Genomic DNA, 22,112 nt, shown 5'->3' with positions numbered 1-22,112 from the left:
TTACTAGCAAATGGAAGGGGAAACAGATGGCTGGAAGCATCTGAGCTTTTCACACCTCATAGAAAACCAAAAATTGATGCTCTACTTATAACAGTATAACTTAGATATCTTTTTTTTTTTTTTTTTTAATTTATTTTAAGTTTTTACAGAAAGTTCATCTGCCTCTTCTCCATCTCAGTTTACTTTTTTCCTCTTTGTTCCCTTTCACTCTCCCCAAATCTAGTCAGCTGTACAATATGAGAAGAATCAGACAGATGACGGAGAGAGAAAAATGTAAAATGCCTTCTCTTTACCATGAATATAACCTTAGAAATTTGCAAAGGCAACCCCAGAGAGCCTCAAATAGATCCAAAAGAGAAGTTTGGAGAGGCATTTTAGAGAGCAGAGCTAGATGTTTTTGGCTCCACCTCTAAGATATATAAAACCCTTTCATGACAATACTCTACTGATCTGTTTCACATCGTTTCAGTGCAATGGGCAGACAGGACCCTGACTCTGAACTCCTCAGCAGCACTCAGCATTCCTTTTCCCTTTCTTTTTGTCTGTAAAACGTAAATTTACTTTGGTGCAAGCACTTTAACCCTTGAGTACAAGCAAGTAGATGTAGTTCCTCTAGTAGATGAAGAGAGGTCCTCTATGCAAGATCCTTCAGAGCGGTTTGCAGGTTTGCCAGCTGGGCACAGAGGAGCCCAGCCCTGTCACTGCAACACAAATGAATGATTGCTGTGATGCTACCTCACGTCTCTTCGGCTGCAGGTCTTCCAGCTCCAGGAGTGTGACCGCATCACCATCCTCCGGAACTCGCTGTGGGTTCACTGCAACCAGCTCTCTATGCAGTGCGTGAAGGATGATGAGGTAGGGGCACCTGCCGAGGAGCTTCACATGCAGAGGAAGAAGTGCTAGAGTCCCTTAGCAGCACAGCTCTGGCCTGACCTTATCTGCATGTGTTGTCTTCAGCAAAGTGGCTGTTGTGCTGTTCTGGCAGTCAGAGGGGAACTCTTCTCAATCAAGCTCATTCCCTTTTGCCCAGATGCAAAACAGATACAAACCTGGATTTAGGCAGCCTGTGGCACACATGCTGAGTGTGCCTCCTCCTCTCGGTTTGCTGGGGAATGCCTCCAAATACCAGACTACTCGGCTGAGTATATTTGGGCTCAGGCACACCTTTCAGAAAGGCATCTGGTCATGGGCTCAGAATAGGAAGACAAAGGATACATCACTGTGTCGGTGCTTTGCTTTTTCCCCCTCAAACTTTTTATCTAGTCGGAGGCTTGTGACTCACATCCTAAAAAGCGTGGGTCATACTCCTCACTCAAGTAGCTCTGTGTTTTAACTCTCAATGGTTGATTCCTGTGATTAATTTATCTTCCTCTCATAGAAGGATATTCAGAACACAAATCAACAACTGTGTTTACAAAAATCGCTGTACAGGGGACAGACCAAAGAACCATCCAGATCAGACACATACCAAGAATAGTTTCTTTTAAGGGGAAAACTATTAGAAAAACATTAATTGCTAATTCAACGTGAAACGTTTAACATTACATTCTTGACTTCTGTTTTGTAGTTGTATGAAGAGGTTCGGGTAAGCTTGGAGAATTGCGTTGTAGAGTCAGACATAGACTACTTCATTAAGACCAAAATGACGGGAACACAACCTCCAGGTAATTATTCCGATCGGTCTCATCAGATGAGTCATCCACTAGCTTTGGGCTGTGGCAGTGCAGCACTCTCCACTGGAAGCGAAGGCAGCTGAAGGAGCCTGCTCGTTCTCCGCTCTGGCTATTCATTCCCACCCACTGTGGCTCACTTCCCCCTCACTGTGCTGTCACCACTGCACGACAAGCGGTGTAAGTGGGATAGCTTAATGATCCACATTAAAAATAAACCTCCCTTCCCCTCCCCCCCCCCCAAAAAAAAAAAAAAAAGAGAGGTCGGCTTTTGTTTTTTCAGTGATGCTTATTTCACAGCACAGCTGAACTCACACCACCAAGAAGGTGGCAAACTGCCTTGCAAAATGGCATCCTCAATTTCCTGCAGTGGTGACAAGTCAGAGCCAAATTATCATTTAACTGCACTCTGGTGTCCCCTCAACACAGATAGTGCCTCTTTATTTGTAGCACAGAGAAAACCAGGCTTGGTATCCCATTTTGTTCCACCTGCCTGATGGGGAATAACCTCCTTCATCCCCGCAAGAAGTTGTTTGTATAGGGGCAAGACCCTAGCTGGGGGAAACTGAATGAAATTGGCTTTGCCCCAGCATGCAGAAACGACTTGAAGTTCATGGGCTGTCTCTTCAAGGCAAATGAGCCTCTTCATCAACTTCAGTGATCAAAGCCTCTGGGCAGAAACAGAAAGTGGGACAGGTAGTGCTAACAGCAGTTGTAAAATGAAAACACGCTGCTCCAGGGTAGCAGTTCTCCAAACACGCCATCAGAAATGAGCCACCTAACATTTCACATGACCAAACACAAACCACACCTTACTTCAGCAAACAATATCCGATATTCACAGGCTGAGTGAAAGCCTGCACTTTCCTGCAGTGCTGCAGTAAACAAGGATTCACAGCCTTTGTCGAAGGACAGAAAATCCCCATTTCATCACCTCATTAGCTGACAATACCTATCTATTCTGAAAAGACTTCCTCTATTCACTTATTTTTTAGCCCATGTACAGATACCGTTTCACTTCCACTATGTGCTGCAATACTACACCGAGATGTCAAAGAGAACCCCCCTTAGCGTGGACTTGGGAGTCTCAGCAGAGCTCATCTCCTTTCAGAAGAGGGAATAACCTATACTGGCATAAGAACATTCTATACTGATAAAAACCTTCCATGCTAGGGATTGTACAGGTACAAACATCAGTAGTACAAACACCGTCCCTTGGGGTCATTATCTTGTATGGGAACAGCTCAGAGCCCTTGGATTCCATCAGAGCTGGCAGCAATTATATGCTAGCAACTTCTTCAGCAGAGCTGCTTGCTGTCACTCATCCAGCACTGAGCTATCTAAGGCCTGTTTTTCACTCAGCATTTCTGTCATTATATCCATAAAAATTAAGAATTAGCATTTGGAAGTTTTGTTTTGTTTTGTTTTTTAAACTAATAATATAGATGCTGGTGTATCGGGTGCCATTTTACTGCTATTCAATAGGGGATTTAAATTTGACTGCTACAGGAGCTTTCACCTAGGCAAAGCTACATTTTCACTGGCAGAAGGGAGAACTGTGCTTTGCAATGGTGTAAAGCAACCTCTGTATGAAAAAAGATTTGTAATTCTCAGCTAGTTTTTTTCCTCCTGTGTGAGATTTCTCATTCTCCGGTCGCCTAGGCAATTTTCTGCAAACAGTTCTTGGCTATGTCAAGACTCATTTCTAATAAAAAAATAGGTGGGAACAAACCTTCAGATCTTTATGAAAGGCAAAGAAACAAGTGATTCTTGCTTTTATTTTTTTGCCACCTTCTAGCGGCAAAAGGTGACATGTTCTGAAGTAACATCCTGGTATCTCCACAGCTCTGGCTAATGGGTCTGCCCTGTAGCACATGGTGAGCTGTTGATCTGATATATTATTTGCAAAACACAGGGGGAAAACTCACATGGTTTTGCATCGTGTAGGGGTAGACCTCTTGGTTTCTTGATCCTATTGCTCTCTCCCCTCTTCCACCTAATCTTAACACAAATTACAGGCTAGAAATGATAGCAGGTGACAGTCTAGAAGGTTAAGAGACAGAACCTTAAAATGGTCAGAAAACTCCTTAAATTCTGAGAGTTTTACTTGTAGGGACTCTTCACACTCACTAGCTGCACGTGGCTGCTCTGCTTATGGCCTTGGCTGATCCAACAAGTCCAAGCTCAATGTTTTTCTTAATTAACTGGTGTCAGAAGTGAGTTAATCAGGCCTTCTGAATCAGATTTGACTCATATTTATTTGGCTGTAACACTGAGAAGGCAGAAAGGGTGTCTGGCCACCAGCTCTAAGCAACTGCACTGGCAGCTATGAGATGAAAAATAAATCTGTAACTATTTCATCTTTGAAGCTAGAGTTGTAAATGGTCTCAATTGCATCCTAACAACACCATAGGGGGGAGTGAAGGAATGGTAACATAACTGTGTTGGAGAGAGGAAAAAAAAAAAAAACATCTCTGGGTAAACAGTAAATCAGCTCTCAGGAGGTGGAGGGGGAGATATGAAAGGTAGGAAGACACTTAAGTACAAGCACAGACCAGGAAATTGCTCATTATTGCTGCTGGTGAAAACATTCAAAAATTTTCCTAGCTTCAACAGAAACTCCCAACTCAATACATTAAGGAAGAAAGAAACAAAAAACACTGTAGCCAATTGTATCGGGCTCACAATGACTGTGCTCTCTTCCCTTAAAGCTTTGGCTTTTAAGAAAACAGATAAAACAGTCATGGAGTAAACTGTTCTAAATTAGGGTTTGCCACCACTGTTGGAATGGTTATTCAGGACCTTGATATGGTCCTGAATTTTTACCAAGGACGTATCTGCATACAATCACTTGAATGGCTTTTGGCAAGCCCCAAGTCCCTCTGAGCTGCTCCAAACACGAGACAGGCGAGTGCAGATAGATGTTGTGTTGCATTTTGCTCCAACAGCCCCTGAACTGCTGCACTGTCTGCTGCATGCTGGTAGGGTGAAGTAGGTTTTGCCTGATTGACCATCGCTTTTTGTTACCCTTTTGCAGGTGCAATAGGATATGAGAACTACTACAGCAGAGAACCAAACAGAGGTAACAGCAGCCCAACCCAGTCTTGTGGGATGATGAAGAGGTGAGCGGTACATTTTTGTTCTCATAACTGGTATTTCTCCGTTGAAACACAGCAGTGTGTGATGACAGGAAACAGGCCCAGAGAAGTTATTACTTCCTGCATTGTGGCAAGAGGCAGCCACATATCAATAAACATAACTCAACAGAAGAGGTAAACCTATTACAACCGGTGCCAGAATATTTTTACTATGACCTACTGAGAGGGGATACAAGAGGACATGTTCCTAAAACAATTAGCTGGCCAGTGCTGGAGAGCATTCACTTATTTCCTCTTTCCCAGTGAGCGATGGCACATAACACAAAAACGCTTTGTGCAAGGGAAGGCAAACATGAATCTTGCTGGGAGTGAAGGCTGGGGAGGGCTGTCTTTCCCAGCAACCTTATTGGATTGCACCCCCCACCCCCCCACTGAGCAAAACAAAGAACTGCTCTCTGCATCTGGACCAAAGCAAGAAATACTTAGTGGAATAACTGTGATGATTAGGGAGGCGATTTTTGTTTTGTTTTTTTTTTTTCTTATCCATTTTTTGCTGGTAAATGCTGTGACATGAATGCAGTTATATCAGCACAAGAGCATGATAGAGATATTGGTTTAACTATTTTATACTAAAATGGCTAATTTAAGGTGGGAATGGCATCATATTTAAAGCAGAGGAGCTTTGTATTTTGACAAGCCTTATTACATGGCAAAGACAAGGAGCAGGCTGTGTTCACCCATTTAAAGCATGGTCCAGGCTTGTGAGTGGGCTGATAAGGTTTATACATAACATTATGGTTTTCAGTTGGAACAAGATTTTCTACAATAATCAATTCCAACACTGCATCCTATGTAATTACAGAAGCCAATTGTATGGCCATTTAGAATACAACCATGCTCTGCATGGACAAACAGCCTAGAGATACTTAATTTCAGTTTATCAGAAGCTGTTGAGTTTAGATGTCCATTTTCCTGAAACACTGACCACTCACCAGGTGAAAAATCAACTCCTTTATATACGTCTTGAGCACTCAATGCTATTGCTATCTGTGCTTGAGAATCTTAAGCCATATTCTCACTTTGCCTCCAGTAGCTGTCCAGTATCCAGCTGTGATACTGAAAACAACTAGGATAAATTAAAAAAAATCACTTAAACTTGCAATTTCTAGAAAGGCCTGTTATACAAGCTTTGTGTTTTCAATTATTTTACTTTTCTGTCTGCAAATGAACGGTAATTTCTTGCGAACAACTGAAATTCTCATCATATCAATAGAGTGAGGCAACAACTGGAGTTTTGCCTCATGAGCTTTTGGATCCACAACAAAATACTACATGATGCATTTTGTGTGCCATTTAATGATGGCTGACAATTCAACAAGTTTAGTATTCTTATGATTTTTTTTAATATATTTTTAGCTGAAGGTAAGTATATCTACAGCATAAATGAAAGTAGCTCGCCACAGGAAGAGGTAACATGCACTCAGCACCACGGCAGATGGAGAGAAGGTCAAATCAGACAGCCAAGACTTGCAAAGTGTAAGAAACACTCCTACCCAGTCCTGTTAACTCACTTTGTCATTGTCTTCTCTTGGCTCTGCAGATTCTCCGGACTACTGCACGGAAGCAGCAAGAACAATGCTGAAAGCATCACTCCTTCAGCCCCTCCTCTTGGTATGCCTCCTCAGGAAGTACATTTACCAGCTGTGTTTGTTTAAGATCATTTTGCTAAATCAAACTTTGATATGTAGCAGAAATGGTGCAGCACATGTTCACATGTTGGTAGACAAGACAAAGAGTAACCTGGAAACTGATTTAGTTCAGATTTGTGTTGGGCAGCTTTCCTAGTTTAAAGTGCCAAATCAGCCATGTGTTCTTAGGGTCATAAGATCTTCAAAAGCTCTGAGTAAGAGTGAACTGTACACTCAGACCAACACAGTCCAACTAAGAAAATACTTTTCTCTAAGCTTGAATATGCTACCTCTAGAAAGTGCAAAGGGGTTCCTAAAGCTTTTTAAACAGATCAGCTTCATGCCTTATAAATGCAAATATTCATCTCATTTCACAGTTAGATTGTCTTATCACAATCTTTGCAGCCAGGCATTTACCCGAGGACATTTAAAACATAGTATTTGGACTATACAGAAAGGAACAGCTTATAACATAGTTACTGACTTGATTTAAAACAAACATTTTAACTGTGATTCCTGCCTAAAGGAAACAAAAAAAGTTGCTTTAAAACAGCTTTGAAACCTACCCAGACTTTGCGAGGCCTGCCTTGCCTGCTTGGGCACCCAGTAAGGGAGCCCAGACTCTCTTATTTGTTGCGTTTGGTGTCAGGCAGGGGAGACCCTCCAGCACTACCCAGCACCAGCTGGACCTACCAGGCACCAGCCGCTTTCCTCAGCATGCAGCAGCATCCATACAGATACAACCTGGAGGCATTCAGCCCCTCGCAGAGCTGTGTAACAACTGCAGAAGGAAGACATTACCAAGAAATAAACAGCACTGCTATATCACATGCTGGATTTAACAGTAGCTCTCGACTTTATCCAAGTGAACAGTCAGCATCTGTGGCAGCACCTCGTACTCAGGCCTGATAAAATAATCTCCCTGTAAGTGCATAAAAAGCCCTGCTGGTTGCCCATCTGTCATTCAGATGTTACGTGGAGCCCAAGCAGACCTTGCTGCACACGTAGCATGCTCTAGCCGTCATGCTTTGGGAACTCCCTGATTGGTAAGATGGCTTTTTCACCTGGGCTGACATACCAGGCTGTGAGCATGCAGTTAGAGCCTGCCTTCCCCTTCACCTCTAGCCAGGCCCTGAAGGTTAGAGCTGTTCAGTCCCTCACCGTTCTCCTCACCACGCAGTCCTTCTCAAAGCAAAAGTGAGCTTTGGCACAGCTGAGGGGGAAGGAACCGCAGTACATTCCATAAGCAGCAGCTCAGACCCATTTGGAGCACTGAAGAATTGAAGCAGACGGTGATGACACAGCTGAAGATAGTCATTCCTTCTGAATTTCCTTAGGCTAGGGATGGGAAGGGACACTGTTTGCTGGACAAAGGCCTCAAAAATGGTAAGTGCTGCAGAGCACTGTCATCCTGCTCACACAGAGGAGCTGCACGCAGGGGGACCTCTGCTCACCTCCATGGCAGGAGAAGGTTCCCAGGTAGATGCTGGGAGGAAACGCCGCTCTCCCCTTCCCAGCACTAAGCCAACATTCTTGATTGTGACTATGTGCAAACAGAAGCATTATGGTATTTCTCACTTGGTTTTGACCATACTGTTATGTTGCTTTCAAGCAGAGATGTGTATTTAAGGGCTCTTCAAGGAGTTAGGCACACACTGAGTCCCTCTTTAAGTCCTGCAGTATCCTGTTGGCACTGTGTGCCCAGTACTTCAGTGGGGGCTTTTCACCTGGAGACCCAACTCTCATGCTCAGTCCTGCACCCTGAAAGCCATTTCCAGAGCAGTCCTTCAGCCAGATCTAAGCTTGTAGTTGCACTCTCACTGTCCAGGGGATGCAGAGTACACTAGAGCAGCCTCAGTGGGGATTGTTGTGTTAACACAACAGCATCAACACTAGCTAGGCTTTGGTGGTTCCATTTTGCTGCTGTGGTCCCAGCACCAGCACTAAAATGAAAGAAGAGACCCAGGCGGTGCTTTTCAAAAAGGCCAGCTCTGTCTCCTCCAGAATAACAGGAGTTTTCCCTCATTATGACAAGCTGGGTTAAAACAACATCTTCCAAAAGTAATATGTCAGTGACAAACAGCTACCTGGAAACTATATAAACTAGTGGAAAACATCTGATGAGCCATCTCAAAGGAAAAAAGAAAAGCCCCATGTGAATCTGCTAGAATTTTACACCTCTGGTAGCAAACATTTTAAACCAGTTTAATCACAGCGCTTCCTTTTGGGATTACTGCGACTGTGCTTTAGCAGGGTAAACATTTTTCCCAACCTGGATGAAGCTAAAGCTATTTTCTGGCCTCCCACAAAGCTGAATGGGTGCATTGTCATCCAATCAATGGGACACAGTTTTTGTGCAGGATTTTACCTACACTTCATGGCAGCTTTTCTATACATGTACACCTCCAGGCAGAGAACAGAGACCCTTGTATTTGTGAACTCTTGCATATGATCCCATGCATTTCTAAGCAATGGAACCCTTTATTTATTTTCTTTCCTTTCTTTTTCCCCTCTCTCCTCATTCCCCCCCCCCCCTTTCTTTTTTTTTCCCCCAACAGAGAAAGCAGATGGGGTCTACGCATCCATTTTTGTAAACGAGCAAACAAGAATCACATCATCGCAGGACTACAGAGTACTTTATGACTACACAGCCCAGGTAAGCAAAGGCTTCCAACTAAATATTTCATACAGTGCCAGATTTAAAACAGCTGACATTGATCCAAATGTCTTGGAAGTGTTAATTCTGTGAAGGAGGTGTTAACTCCACTTGACAGATGGGGACACAGAGACTTGTTGGTGAAGGTCACTGGCCAAAGGCCAGTTGTTGCCACAAATCACTGGGCTATGCTCTCTCAAGCATTTTTTGCAAGTGAATACATATTAGCATGCTATACCATTGCCTAAATCACTGTTGTGTTGCACTCTCATTTTAGAGATACAGGGAACTGAAGAGATAAGGAAAACTTTCATTTTCAGGTGATGATGGCTAAGTAAGCAGTATTGAGCATTTCGAACTTACATTTGCTGTGAAACGTTCTCCTAGGGAAGGTGGCTACAGATTCCTCACATAAACTCTATTGTGGCTTTACAGCAGAAGTAAGAATGTGTGACAGATGCTGATTTCAGAACACTTCTCCATGTGATCTCACTTATTATTTGGAGATTCCTGCTCCAGTTTAACACACTGGGCTTTAACTGAGGTCTCCTTCCATGCTGGAGAGGACCAAATCCCCATAAACTATAGTGTGTCCCTGTACTTCAGTGGAGCAAGCAGCAGAATCACAGTGGACTGGATCTATGTCTATGCACCAAAAGACAACTACAAACAGCAACCTGCATCCTTAACCTGGATATTAAACTCTCACTGGCTTCAGACCTCTCTAGGCGTAATAACATTAGTAAAAATCACAACACTAGTGGGCAAACCACTGCATCAAGTATAAAACAGAAAAATACATGCTTCTCACATTTACATTTTGAGTTGCCAGAAGGAGAAGTAATGTCATCATTCCTATTGTACAAGTTACCTTCTAAAACAGCAGAAATGACAAAAACCCCTCACCTCCACTAAAATCTGAGCACTCGGACTGAAGGACGCAGACAGTTAGACTGCTCAGGCCCTTGATGCATCCTGCCTGATACTTTACTTCTGACAGCAGCCACGTTTCAAAGGAAGGTGCAAATAAAACCTACTGCACATGGGACACGTGGGATAATCTGCTTCCCCTTTCCACCTTGTGCTTTTCACGATTTTATCCACATCCAGAGATAGCTCCATGCCCATAAAAATGAAACTTGAGATTCTTTCTGCATTTTCCTCAGGACTGGTTATAAATGTTTTTTTATTCACACGGATTCTTGCTAAACCATTAGCCTTCCCTAATGGGACTTTCACAGCTTGATTACCTGTCAGCTTAAAGGCTCCTCCACTGGTCACCACTGTTCTGCATTAAGGGAACTGAAAGACCTATTTAAGGCCTGGATTAGTACAGATACTCTTTTTATCTCCCCTGGGAATTAAGCCTCAAACTGTTTAATCGAGCTACCCCTGCAGACTGAGGGAAGGTCACGGCTGGCTGGGTTAGGACAGTCGCATTAACCCCTTCCAGCCTTCTGCTAGGATGGACCAGCCAGGCTGCTCAGGAGGTGACAACAGGAACGCTAGGGAAATTTCTGAGGATCTTAAGGAAATAGCCAGCTCCATAATTGCTTAATCCTTCACTGTCTGGTATTTTGAGCTTATTCCCAACCAAAATGACACTGACAGACTCTCAAAGAAAGGCAGGGTCAAAGCCCCACCAGATACATGCTTGAGTCCCCGTGCGCTCTCAGGCTAACCATGTTTTCTTTTTCCTGTCTCCTCTCAGAACACGGATGAACTGGACATCAACGAAGGAGACATCGTAGCTGTCATTGAAGAAAGCGAGGACGGCTGGTGGACAGCTGAAAGGAACGGGCAGCGAGGCTTTGTGCCCGGTTCCTATCTCGAAAGGATTTGACGAAGAGTAGTCCCAACCCTCAGACTTTGAAAATATTCTACTACTGAAAACAAAGAGCATACATGGCTGCTGCAGCTGACCAAGGGCAACCCATAATACTGTCCTCTACAGTTACCAGTCAGGAGATAACCTACTGACCATGCTTTCTTCTTCCTCCCTACCCTGACCCTCTCTACCCCTGGCACCTTCTGGCCTACATTGTCTGCAAAAACTGGCTCCACCTCACTGAGATGAGGACTTGGGTTTCTTACAGAGGTCCTTCCCACTATCTGCATGCTGTGCTGCCATCAGTGTTACAAGTCTTGGTAAGTCTGGGAGAAAAATCCTGCCTAGAACTTAACTACACTAAAGGAAAAAGAACAAAGAAGTAACCATGGCTCTGCTCTGGACTCTGGGACAGCAAAATAAGGACAGATGATGAGCCCAAGGTCTGCTTTTGTCTTGGTTGGATAGTTTCTCTGACACCTTACTGGGATTTTTCATGTTTAAAGGAAGAGGCGAAAGAAAAAAAAAAAAGAAAAAAAAAAAAAGGCAGCCTTCCAGCAGTGCTGCATCGCCCTGATCTCTCTCCTTTAAGTATGGCAAAGAAGTGCCAAGCATTCTCCTTCCAACTTCACTGTTGACTTGGCTGATCCTTTCCTTCTTCTCCTCCTCCTCTGGCCACAGCTTTTTCAGTCTCTGACCATCTACAGCCTCTGTACCTCCGGGAGAGCTGGCGCAGACCTGTCCTGGTTCCTTTCCAGTTCCTTGTAATGTGTTTGCTCTACAACAAACCCTCTTTAGAGCAGCTGCCCTGTGCAGGTTCATTGTACTTCACAGATTACTGCTCTATCAGTCTTTCTAGTCTAGTATTTAGGAATGTTTCCAGCTGCCACTGTACTTACCATGAGATCATTAAATACTTTCTACCACTCCTTCTTCAGCTTTTATATATGGTTAAATACATATATCAGCAATTTAATCTGAAGCAGAAAGCGTTAATTCTGGGGCCAGAATGACGTTGCTTGTAAAGGTTTCAGATCTTAAAATTGAACTAAGTCAAGGAAAATGTTAAACTGCTGCTCAAAAAGGCATGGAGCAGGGCTAAGACAACAGAAAGAAACAGGAATATAGACAGGAGGAAAAGCCACAGCGTTCAATTCAATTGTCTCAAATGAAACACAGTGAGGGTCAGAAGCACTTCCATTATCTTATTATAATTTCTTGATTCAGAAATCAAATAAAACTTACTGCAGCCCCTTTCTCTTTATTTTCCTGCAGTCCTTTGCATAGCACTCTTGTCCTTCCCACACTTCCCCAAGCTATTATGCAGCACATCTGCATCGATGCTGAAGGGCTCTTAGTACCTCTCATTAGAAGAGGCTCAGAGGTACTGCAGGGACTTGATTGGCATTTATGGCACTAGATTATATGAAGAGTAGTGCTCATTCAGGCTGAGGATGTCAATGACAAGTTTCTGTGAATATATCTGAATTGAACAGTGACAGAAAAATGGTCCACAACAGCCCTCAACTAGGCCACCGCATTGTAAATGGCTGCTGCCAGACAACTATGACAGTTCCTTACGTACAGCGTGAGAGGAAACCTGAAGTATGAGGGATTTAATCCATTGCTTCTTGAGCACTGAGTCTTTCACAAAGAGAACTGTAATAAATGGAAATAAAATGATACTTGAATAAGTAGTTATTTGGCAGATGATCTTAATTAAAGAGGAATAAAACCTTCCAAATCTATAAGATGCATCTCCTCTAACTATATACGACACGGACTCTACTGAGGCTCCTCATTTCTCTGGGGCCCATACGGTCTCACACAAGAGATGGCAATACCAAGTCCTGGTTTCTCTGAAATCCCATTACAGACCGTATTTGCCTACACATCCCATATGGTCTACATCAGCTGACAGGCAGCTACTGGAACAGCGACTACTGTTTCTACTCCATCAAAGCGGTTCATATTTTTGCTGTTTAATTCAGGGAACTGGTTTCGTTTCTACCTATCTTTTCTTCTGCCAAGTTAATACTGTTACAACTGCATGAGGCTACAGATATTTCAAAGTTTACCCACTGTTGCTGCATTTGGATCCCACATGCTAATTCCAGACTATTCAGGAAATGGAGAAGCAGCAGCAATATTTGCTCATAATTCAATTCCTCTGCTTTACGCTGAAGAATGCGGCTGATCAGTAGTTACCAAGCCATAGCTATGCAGTTTGCCCATCAGTGTGTCAGCACTTGTCAGAGACAGAACAAAGATACCAAGAAATGCCTATACCCTCTGAGTACACCCACACTTTGGGTGTCATCCACCCCAGGCAGGAGGAAAAGCAGGAAGGTCAAATGTAGGTTACTGCCCTGATAACAATGTCACCTCTCCAGCTTGGTAACACTTCAGTAACAAAACTGATGCATTCATTTAGTTTTCAGGTGAAATTGAAATGGACCCTATCCAGTGGCACACATTCTTAAACTAAAATCCAACATTTTTGGTTGAAAATCTTTTTTGATGAACACTTCTGATAAGCCTCTACCTCCACCCTGACTACCATTTTTTGGCAAGGATGTACCAAGCAACACATGTAGCCAGAGTTAACAGTGGCACACAAAGCTTTGTTCAGTTAACTCTTAGTCAAGTTAATTCCTAGCCTGCTTGTGATAAGCAGACTATCTCTTTACTTACGCTGCTTGTGCTCTAGATGGGTTTACACACTAGAACTTGTTTCCAGTGAAAACGTGCTTTTGCCAGCTGCTCTGTAAGGGAGGAGCCTAATTACCCCTTTACAGCCTATGACTGGTCTTTACATAGAGTTAAACTAATTCAACTAAATTTGCAATAAAGTTACTGAGCTGTTTCTGACCAAGCACTGCAGGGTAGGCTTCACCTTGCACAACAAACAACAAAATATTTCATGCTGAACAATTTCAGACTCGTAACCTCTAGAAATTTTACTAGGCCATAAGAAACCCGCAGGCTTCTTCTTTCCATTAAGAGGGACAAGAAAGATTGGAGTCATTACCCACACAGACCACAACAGAAAAGAAAGGGACTAAGGTTCACACCTGCTGCTCTCCTCAATGGATTTTGCATTTGAGCAATGTGGTCATGAGACTGCTGTAAAGAAGTGTAGCAGCAATCTGTTTTATTTTTCCTTTAGCAAGAGCAAGAATGCTAAAGTTGGAAGTAGGCCCCCAGACCAGCAGCACCCTTAAACCAGACTCAGATATACATGTTATTCTCCTTTACCATGTTGTTATTAAGAAGCTGGAAAGCCTACTTAAATTAATATTTAACCAACAACATCCATGCACAATGATGAAATGCCTATAAGTGCAGTGTGAGGCCTATCTCTGCGCAAAACAGATTTTAGCTCCTGTGTGTGCCATTAATAGCTCACAAGCCCGTTGTAAAATCTGGGTCAAACAAAGCAGCATCAGACTGGAAACACAGGGATCCCCGAGCCCCAGCTCTGGGATAGCCAGCACAGTCAGGGCTTAACCACAAAGAAAGGACCTCCTGCTTAGTTTGCAGGTCCATTGCTACAGACAGACAGCTTCTGGCATTGTTTACAACTACTCAGCTGAAACAAAAAAAACACAACCCATCCTACATTAGACAGAACAGTCAGCAACACCAGGAACACAGCAGCTGCCAGAGGTTTTAGAGCGTTTGTCACCTCCTTAAGGAACCTGGATTGAATTGTGTATTAAGAATAATCCCAGCATACTTCAGCTAAAGCACTGACAGATCACGTACCTGAGAAATAAACAGTAGCAACGCTTACCTTGGATTCCTTCTTGTTGTGCTTCTTCAAAGGGTGCATTTGAGGTCTGAGGCTCCTCTCCAGAGGTAGTTTTCTAGGTGAATGCTCCATATTGCAGCTTACTCACTCCCTACTGAATGCAATTGAAGTGGAAGCACACAGATGCCAAGAATAGATTCATTATAAGGCAGGCATCAGGTGATATCTGACTGTAGCTTAATTGAGCATTTAGTAACACCTAACCTAAGCACTGGGGGTAAAGAATATGCTTGCTTCTCTGGTACTATGAAATCTCTTGGCTGCATGGGTACTAGCTGGCTTAGAGAACCCAGGATAGCCTACATCAGTAGTCCATAAACACAGCCTGCTGCACTGAAAGATCACTGTTAACCTTCACTGTAGACTAGCAACTCTGCATGGTATAGAACAAACTGCCAAGGCTTGAAAATCAGCCTCTGTTGCTCGAAATTACCTGCTCTCCCCATGCTTTGATGCTCTCCAGCTACATAGCTACTAGTGTTTCATGTGACCTCAAGCACAAACTTCACCCAGTGCTAGTGAACGAGGAGAGCAAGAAAGTGCCCCGAGCTTGGCCTTCACTCCTCAGATCCACATCTCCTGGGGTTATGGGCAGGAGTGAGTGACAAGGCCTCAGAAGTAAATCAGAGATGGCTGTTACAAAACAAAATTAAAAACGTGATTAGGGTCAGTCACTGCTATCTACCAGCAACACTCACCAGTCTCCTAAACTAACAAGAGTTCCCATCACAGGTGTTTTCTGTAGTGCAGCTGTGGTGTTGAGCATGCTCTCTGTAGGGGGGACTAAAGGAGAAAGGATGGCTGAGGAGTTGCTCCATTTGCTCCATTTCTTTTCTGTTACTAGGAAGCACCCTGTAGAACGTTGCTTTTAAACTGTTGGCTTTTGTGCCTCCTCCTTTTTTTTTTTTTTTTTTTTTTTTTTTTTTTTTGAGGAAGGAGATAAAGGCCATGACAGGCTTCTGGAAAGTAATTGCTATAACTGCTAGGAGTCTGCAGGGGCTGATTGGTAGGTTTCTATGGTGGGGGAAAAGATACTTGTGTGGGATAGATTTTGGAAGAGGAACAGAACTTAGTGTCCTGCTTATGACTGGGTTATTAACAAAATGAAAACACCCCCTTGATAGAGGTAAAGCTAACACTGGGGACAGAAAAGTACTTTTAGTCAAACTGCTTGTTAGTGATTATCTGATTTCAGTGGCCAACTCACATTTTGGATGACAGAAACTCAAGGTCACAGTTACCTTCAGACTTACGCACTCCTGGCTCACACCCAGAGCCAACTGGATCAGTTTCTGGAATGGCCAGATAATCATACTTCTATCACATCAGCCACTGCACATGGTACAACGTTCATCCTGTCTTTCTACCAGCTGTTGAAGGGCTGATGACACCTGACCTGGCAAAAGCTGCTTGGTGCAAAGAGAAGAGCAAATCTACAGCCTGTCACTGTTGTGTGTCATGTAGCTGCAGCATTTCTGTCTGGCACAAGGGCCCCAAAGCCAGATTTACTGTGTCACTGTGTGCTAACCCAGGGCATAGACTAAATACTAGTTTTAGATATAAAACTCTAATAGAAACCACTGACATCTCCCAGCTATCCTTCAGCAACATCAGGAGAAATCAGACTTGACATGCCTGAAATTTCCAAGGGGAAAGACAAAACCTTTCAAAACCAGTGGGCAAATAGAACTGGGCTTTAAACGTAACTATCAATTTATAGCCCAGGGTTTCCATATAACTTCTGGATGATGAAGAGGGTATAAAGACAACTGACAACTGGGGTGGGGTAGAAGGAGAGGTAACATACCCTAGGGGGTTCTGTGAAATCTGAAGGAATTTTACTTATCAGATTTAGAAGAGCCAATGTTGTACAGATTTGAAAACATAACATAGATTTGTTGCCTCTACGATAATTCAATTAAATGTCCAAATCATGGGCAGACATAGAGAAGTAACCAGCAGGTTAAGTGGTACTATACTGAGAGAACTATAATTGCATCAGTGGTGTTTTGACAACCAAATCCCGTTTCACTTGACAGAAGACAAATGCTGGCATTTGTTGTAGCCCCTGTCTCAGGGGCTCTGGACACCTGGGGAAGCTGAAGAAAATCTAGCCTAAACTTGAATGAAATTTCCTGAGTGGGGGATTACATACACTTTGATTGTTTGAAGAACCCATGCTAAACCCCTTTAAAAACAAACAAACAAAAAACAATAAACCAAGACAAATGTATGCTTTCTGAAGCAAAGGTGTCTTCTCCAAAGTCTCACACCTCAGTTTACCCAACCATCACAGGGAGTTTGCTGAGTATTTTGACATCATCACTGACAAGCCTTCTGGCATGCTACATATTTGTGATTGCTGAGTCCCAGACTCACTCTGAACAAGTGAGCAGTGGGTGGTGGTCAGATCAATATTCACAATAAAAAATCTTGTACAAAAGGACAAATCATGTTACATACACACTGCCATTGCTTGATTTGCAGTGATACTGCATGGCTTTTGGGAAGGGGGTTGCAGACATGAGATAACATTCACAGCCAACTGTAGGGAGCAGGGGGAGGGGGCCGAGTACATTCCCTTCCACTTCACAAGGGCACAAATGCTCAACAGCTGCATTTAAGGAAGAATTGTTCTGAAATTTGAAACTGAGAATGGTCTGTGTAGGAACTTCTTGGGAAAGTGATGAACTTTAACCTTCCCAGGATAAGAGCATTAACAGAAGTTTGAAAGGGAAAGCTTTCAATGGACTGACAGACATGAGAAATGCTTTGTCTTTAGAGCAGGGCGGCACAACCCTCCTTGTGTCTGAACTGCTGTGAGGAAGTGAGGCATGGGCAGCAGTGACTTTGTTCTGCTAAGTAGCAGCTAAAGGTTTTACTGCCATCACTGCTCAAGTCTGGGATTCAAACCCAAAAGAGATGCCATCTTCTAGAGGTAGAAGAAATGCAGCCTCCCACTCTAGGGTCCTGTGAAAACCCAGGTTACCTATCAGCATCAGCCCTAAATTTATGTTTTTCCCATCTTGTGTCCTATATTCTCAACACTCCATTTCTTGATGCTGACACCTTTGATTTCCACCCACATGTTACAACATTACCAGGTTAAAACAGCAGCTTCTGTGCTCTTAAATGGATATTGCATTCAAAGTGTAAGAGCACAGTATGGTGCTAGGCTGCTCCTAGCAACAAGCATTGTTCCAGGTATTGGGCATTCTCCAAATCCTGAAAGTACCTTCCAGGAACAGGGCTGCCTACTACTGCTATAGAACCTGCTGAGAAATAACCTCATCTGTAGCCTGTTTGGTTGAGGCCTGGGTACAGATCTACACAAGGCAATCTTTACCAAGGGCAGTTTATCCTTCTGTAGCAATTGAGAGCATTTCAACGCTACCCCACTTCACTTGATTTGCTAGCAGCCTCATTCAGTGGCAAGCATTATTTAATATCTACTGCTTCTTCATTACAGGTGAGAGAATGAGAGAAACACTTCAGAGTTTTGCTCAAAAGCAATTTTCCCTGACTGATTCTGTTCTTGCTTTGGTCTACAAAGACTGCTTTTGCATGCAAGGAATCACAGACGCTCTCGAGCACCTCAAATGTCAGAGATTTGCTTAAGCACTTAATTTGCATGTAGGAAATGAGTTCTAGTTCTTCAGTCACAGCATAATTCTAGCAAAGGTCTGACAGCAGCTCATCCTGGGAAGAGCTCAAGTTAATCTCTGAAATGGGCGGAAGCCCATTTGGTCAAAGAGGCTGCTGCTCAAAGCACTACGCATTGAAGATGAAAGTAAAGCTGTTCCTTCTCTAGAGTGTCAACAGGAATAACCCTTGTGGCCCCACACGACTATGACTCATCAGTTGCAGGCTTTCCTCTGGCAGAGAATTTAATCTCGTAAAGCTTTGATAGGAAACATGATCACTCAGGAGAAGCTGGGTAGAAGAAACAGGTGAGAGAAGTAAGTGTTATCCATTGTGGAGCACTTAAAGTTTTTGAAACTTTGCAGTAGTCATCCTTGTCTTGCTCTGGTAGGACAAGCTAGATCACCAAATCAATCCCTGTTAAGTTGCCAGACTTAAACTATTATTTGCATGGTTCAAGTGGTCTCCAAAACCTGGCCATGCTTTTAGGCTGTGGGTTAGCTGCACTTTACATCCATCTGCAGTGTAAATACATCAGATGAAATGCAGCTGGAGCCAGGGTCCATACATGGAGGGAATGACCACCATCAGGCACATATCCATCAGAGGCTGTTGTAGCCACACAATTACAGCCACTTGACCACAGCAGGACAAATACAGATTGGGCTAAGCATGCATCACGAAACAAACTGTCATAGTGAGGAAGTGAATAAACAGGTGGACAAAATGTGCATCCCACATTTACCTCTGGTAACACAGCCACCTGTCAGGATGTTATTAAAACTGCCTGGGATGTAACATATGTGCAAGCAGCAGCTGCACAGCTGTGCTTACCTAGCACTTTTTTTCATTCTAGCAATAAGTAGCCTGGGATTAAACCTTCATTTTGAGCAGTAATCCTAGTGATACGCTACATGGAAGGAATCATGTTACAGGACTACTTTAGCATTTTTGGAGATTGCCCTTTCACCTGGTAGTAGGAGAGAAAGGCAAAGTTTGCACCACTGCTACATATGGGTACAGGTCTTTTTCAGGGCTGTGTGCACACAGGCGAATCCTAACGCTGTCACATCACTATCAGATCATACCTAGACTTCCCAACAAAGCAGCAGCATAACTTTTATGTATATTGTCACTGATTTTTGCTCTCTCCTGAACAGTATCACAAAAACCAAGCTGAACAAATAGCAAATTCACAAAAGACAACCCTACAAAGGAAACAAAAGATCACTGCTGAAGCAGGCTATAAATATGAGAAAGATTGTGAGACTAAGGGAAACAGGAAAAGACTGTTAGGATCTCATCAACCAACAGCTGCGCACAGCCCTTAGCAGCCAAATACCATTGCTACTTTATAGGGCACTGCATCAAGCTCAGCCATTTGTCACGTAGGGGAAGCTGTATCCTAGCACTACTTCAGACAAGCCTTGATATCAGTTTGTTTTTAGCAGCTTCCCAAGCATACAACACATTTTAAAAAGATGCCACCCCCAAAAAACTTCCACCTACTCAATGCAGCTCCAGAGGGATCAGACGAGCTGTAAGAAGGTACAGATGTACAGCAAGGAGAATATTAGCAAGCTGAGACTTTAGAAGGAGATTTGGAAGTGGAAGTCAACTTATACGTGGAAGGGGAAGATGCTCCAACCACTGACAATGGCAGTGAAGAGTGAGAACTTCAATACAGTTTGGAGGTTCAAGTGGCAGTCTGCTAAGCACTGCATTCACACAACTACATGCATATACTAGAGGATGCAGCGCACAGGAAAGACCAGACCTGCTGCACTCAGAGACTTCTAGTGCTTTTCAGTGGGATTTTATCTAAGGCTTAAATTTCAGTTGGTTACAAGCTCCACTAACTCTTTACTGCAGAGGCTATCACTATATCTGTTTTAATAAGTAGTCTCTCAAATGTCATCTGAAACTCCAAGTACAAAAAAAAAAAAAAAAAAAATCAAGACCTGTCAACCTCTCACTACCAAGACAGATTTAGTTACTTTTACTAACATTAAGTAGCACGTATCAGGCCTTTCTTTTCCCAGTTAACAAACCCAAACCTGACCATACTTTACAGGACTACATCGCTTGAATGCAGCTCTCAGATTCTCACAAGCCACACATTGCACTTCTGAAAGTAAAGCACAGGACTTGCATGCCAAAGCATTTAAAAGTAATTCCAATAGCAGCAAGAAGATAGATTTATGTGAAAGAAAGAACAACACTCCAAAGGCAATTCTAATCTCACGTTAAAAAGCTCTGGTTCACATGAGGCTCCCTGCTGCAAGCTACATGCTTGTGTGCTCCACGGAGCACCTACACATTCAATCATTCTTTGAATAATTTCTTGTGCAGTCTGCACAGGGACCTCATTTCCTCTTCAGCAGAAGGCACCAGACCCAGGTGGCTTGGATGAGCAGCCATTTCAACTATGCAGCTATGGTGAAGTAAATATACTGCTATTTGAAACTGGAGATTGAACTACTGTCAAGCAATACAGAACAGATCTACCCACTCCCCTTAATGAAATCCCAAACCTTTTGCTATCTGAATCACCCAACATGGTATTAGCAGTTTCACTGGCTGAACTAACAGTACAAGTAAAAGATGCTTAGAAGTGGCTGGACTTCATAGATGGCCTTATCAGTGTTTGGCAGTGCAGTGAAACATGACAGTGTTATCAATGTACTACAGTGTAATCAGTCCTACAGAGCTTCTATCAAGTCTATCAATGGGGTACCAAAAGTCATTTATTAGTTCTATATTTCCTATGCTCTAAGATCTTACTGCAACAGATCCGATTCCTGGTAGACACCGCATAAGTCATAGCGGACAAAGTAAGGGGATAAAAACACCCTATTGTGTATTCAAAAAAAGTACACAGAAGAGACCTCTTCGGAGCAGTCAACATAACTGCATTCAAAACAAAAGCTCAGAAATGTGACATTCAACTTGTCAAAAAAAAAAAAAAAGCGGAATTGCCTTGTATCCAGCTACAAGATAATCAAGAGGAAACACAAACAGAAATTCCTAGAATGCTGTACTTTTAAACTACTAAAACATATTGATGTTGTGCCTGGAAGAAGAAAGCAAAAAAAGTTAAGTGATACTAAATTGAAGGAGAAATCAAGAATTCAGGTTTAAAATGTTAATGAGCATGGTGCTCATTCTCATTACTCAGCTTCAACTATGTAGCTAGCATACACAGGAAAAAGGCTGAGAGAAAATGATAGAGGATCACAGTGCAGACCAGAGAGATACTGAACAAGACAGATCAACATGTGGCTCTGCTAGAACCTACACTGCAAACTACAGCACTATTGAGTAAACCAAACTGGCTGTTACTGGAAGCAGTGAATTTGTACTTCATTAAGCACAGGCTATTTTACAGTATTTTTCTCAGTAATATTAAGTAGCTGCTACTAAGCTGTGTGCTGCCATACCTCAGTTCCCTTTAATACTTGAGCTTATTTTAAGCTAGTAGTGGAGTTAGCTTTGTACTGCACTGTAGATTCAAGTCCAGTACTAAACAGGATTCAACAATAACAGCTAGATAAACTAGCAACTGAACATCTACCATAAAACACTATTCCATCCTGCTCACACTAGTTTACTTTTTTCTTAGATGGACAAGAAGCTATTTTGTTCATTATGACATTGAAGTCAATATTGGAAAATACTGGCTTGAATGTTTACAGGAGCCTAAGTTGTTTCCATGC

At 42.9% G+C, this 22,112-nt stretch overlaps 2 protein-coding genes across 2 annotated transcripts in view; one reads left to right on the top strand and one right to left on the bottom strand.

The window, feature by feature from the left end:
- PSTPIP1 (proline-serine-threonine phosphatase interacting protein 1) overlaps positions 1 to 12,637 on the top strand; it is a 54,473-nt gene extending 41,836 nt beyond the window's left edge. The window contains exons 10-15 of the mRNA XM_084532004.1: positions 757 to 855; positions 1,568 to 1,664; positions 4,708 to 4,792; positions 6,369 to 6,439; positions 9,015 to 9,112; positions 10,824 to 12,637. Coding sequence (XP_084388130.1) covers positions 757 to 855; positions 1,568 to 1,664; positions 4,708 to 4,792; positions 6,369 to 6,439; positions 9,015 to 9,112; positions 10,824 to 10,955 — 582 coding nt within the window. The 3' untranslated portion in view covers positions 10,956 to 12,637. The remainder of the gene's footprint in view (positions 1 to 756; positions 856 to 1,567; positions 1,665 to 4,707; positions 4,793 to 6,368; positions 6,440 to 9,014; positions 9,113 to 10,823) is intronic.
- Positions 1 to 14,843, bottom strand: part of SCAPER (S-phase cyclin A associated protein in the ER) — a 241,245-nt gene extending 226,402 nt beyond the window's left edge. Inside the window, exon 1 of the mRNA XM_084532001.1 lies at positions 14,737 to 14,843. The gene's annotated coding sequence lies outside the window, so the exon portion shown is untranslated. The remainder of the gene's footprint in view (positions 1 to 14,736) is intronic.
- Between the last annotated feature and the right edge of the window lie 7,269 nt (positions 14,844 to 22,112).

Source organism: Aythya ferina, assembly GCF_964211825.1.
Source record: "Aythya ferina genome assembly, chromosome: 11".
Taxonomy (NCBI): domain Eukaryota; kingdom Metazoa; phylum Chordata; class Aves; order Anseriformes; family Anatidae; genus Aythya; species Aythya ferina.
This window is presented reverse-complemented; position numbering and strand designations above follow the sequence as displayed.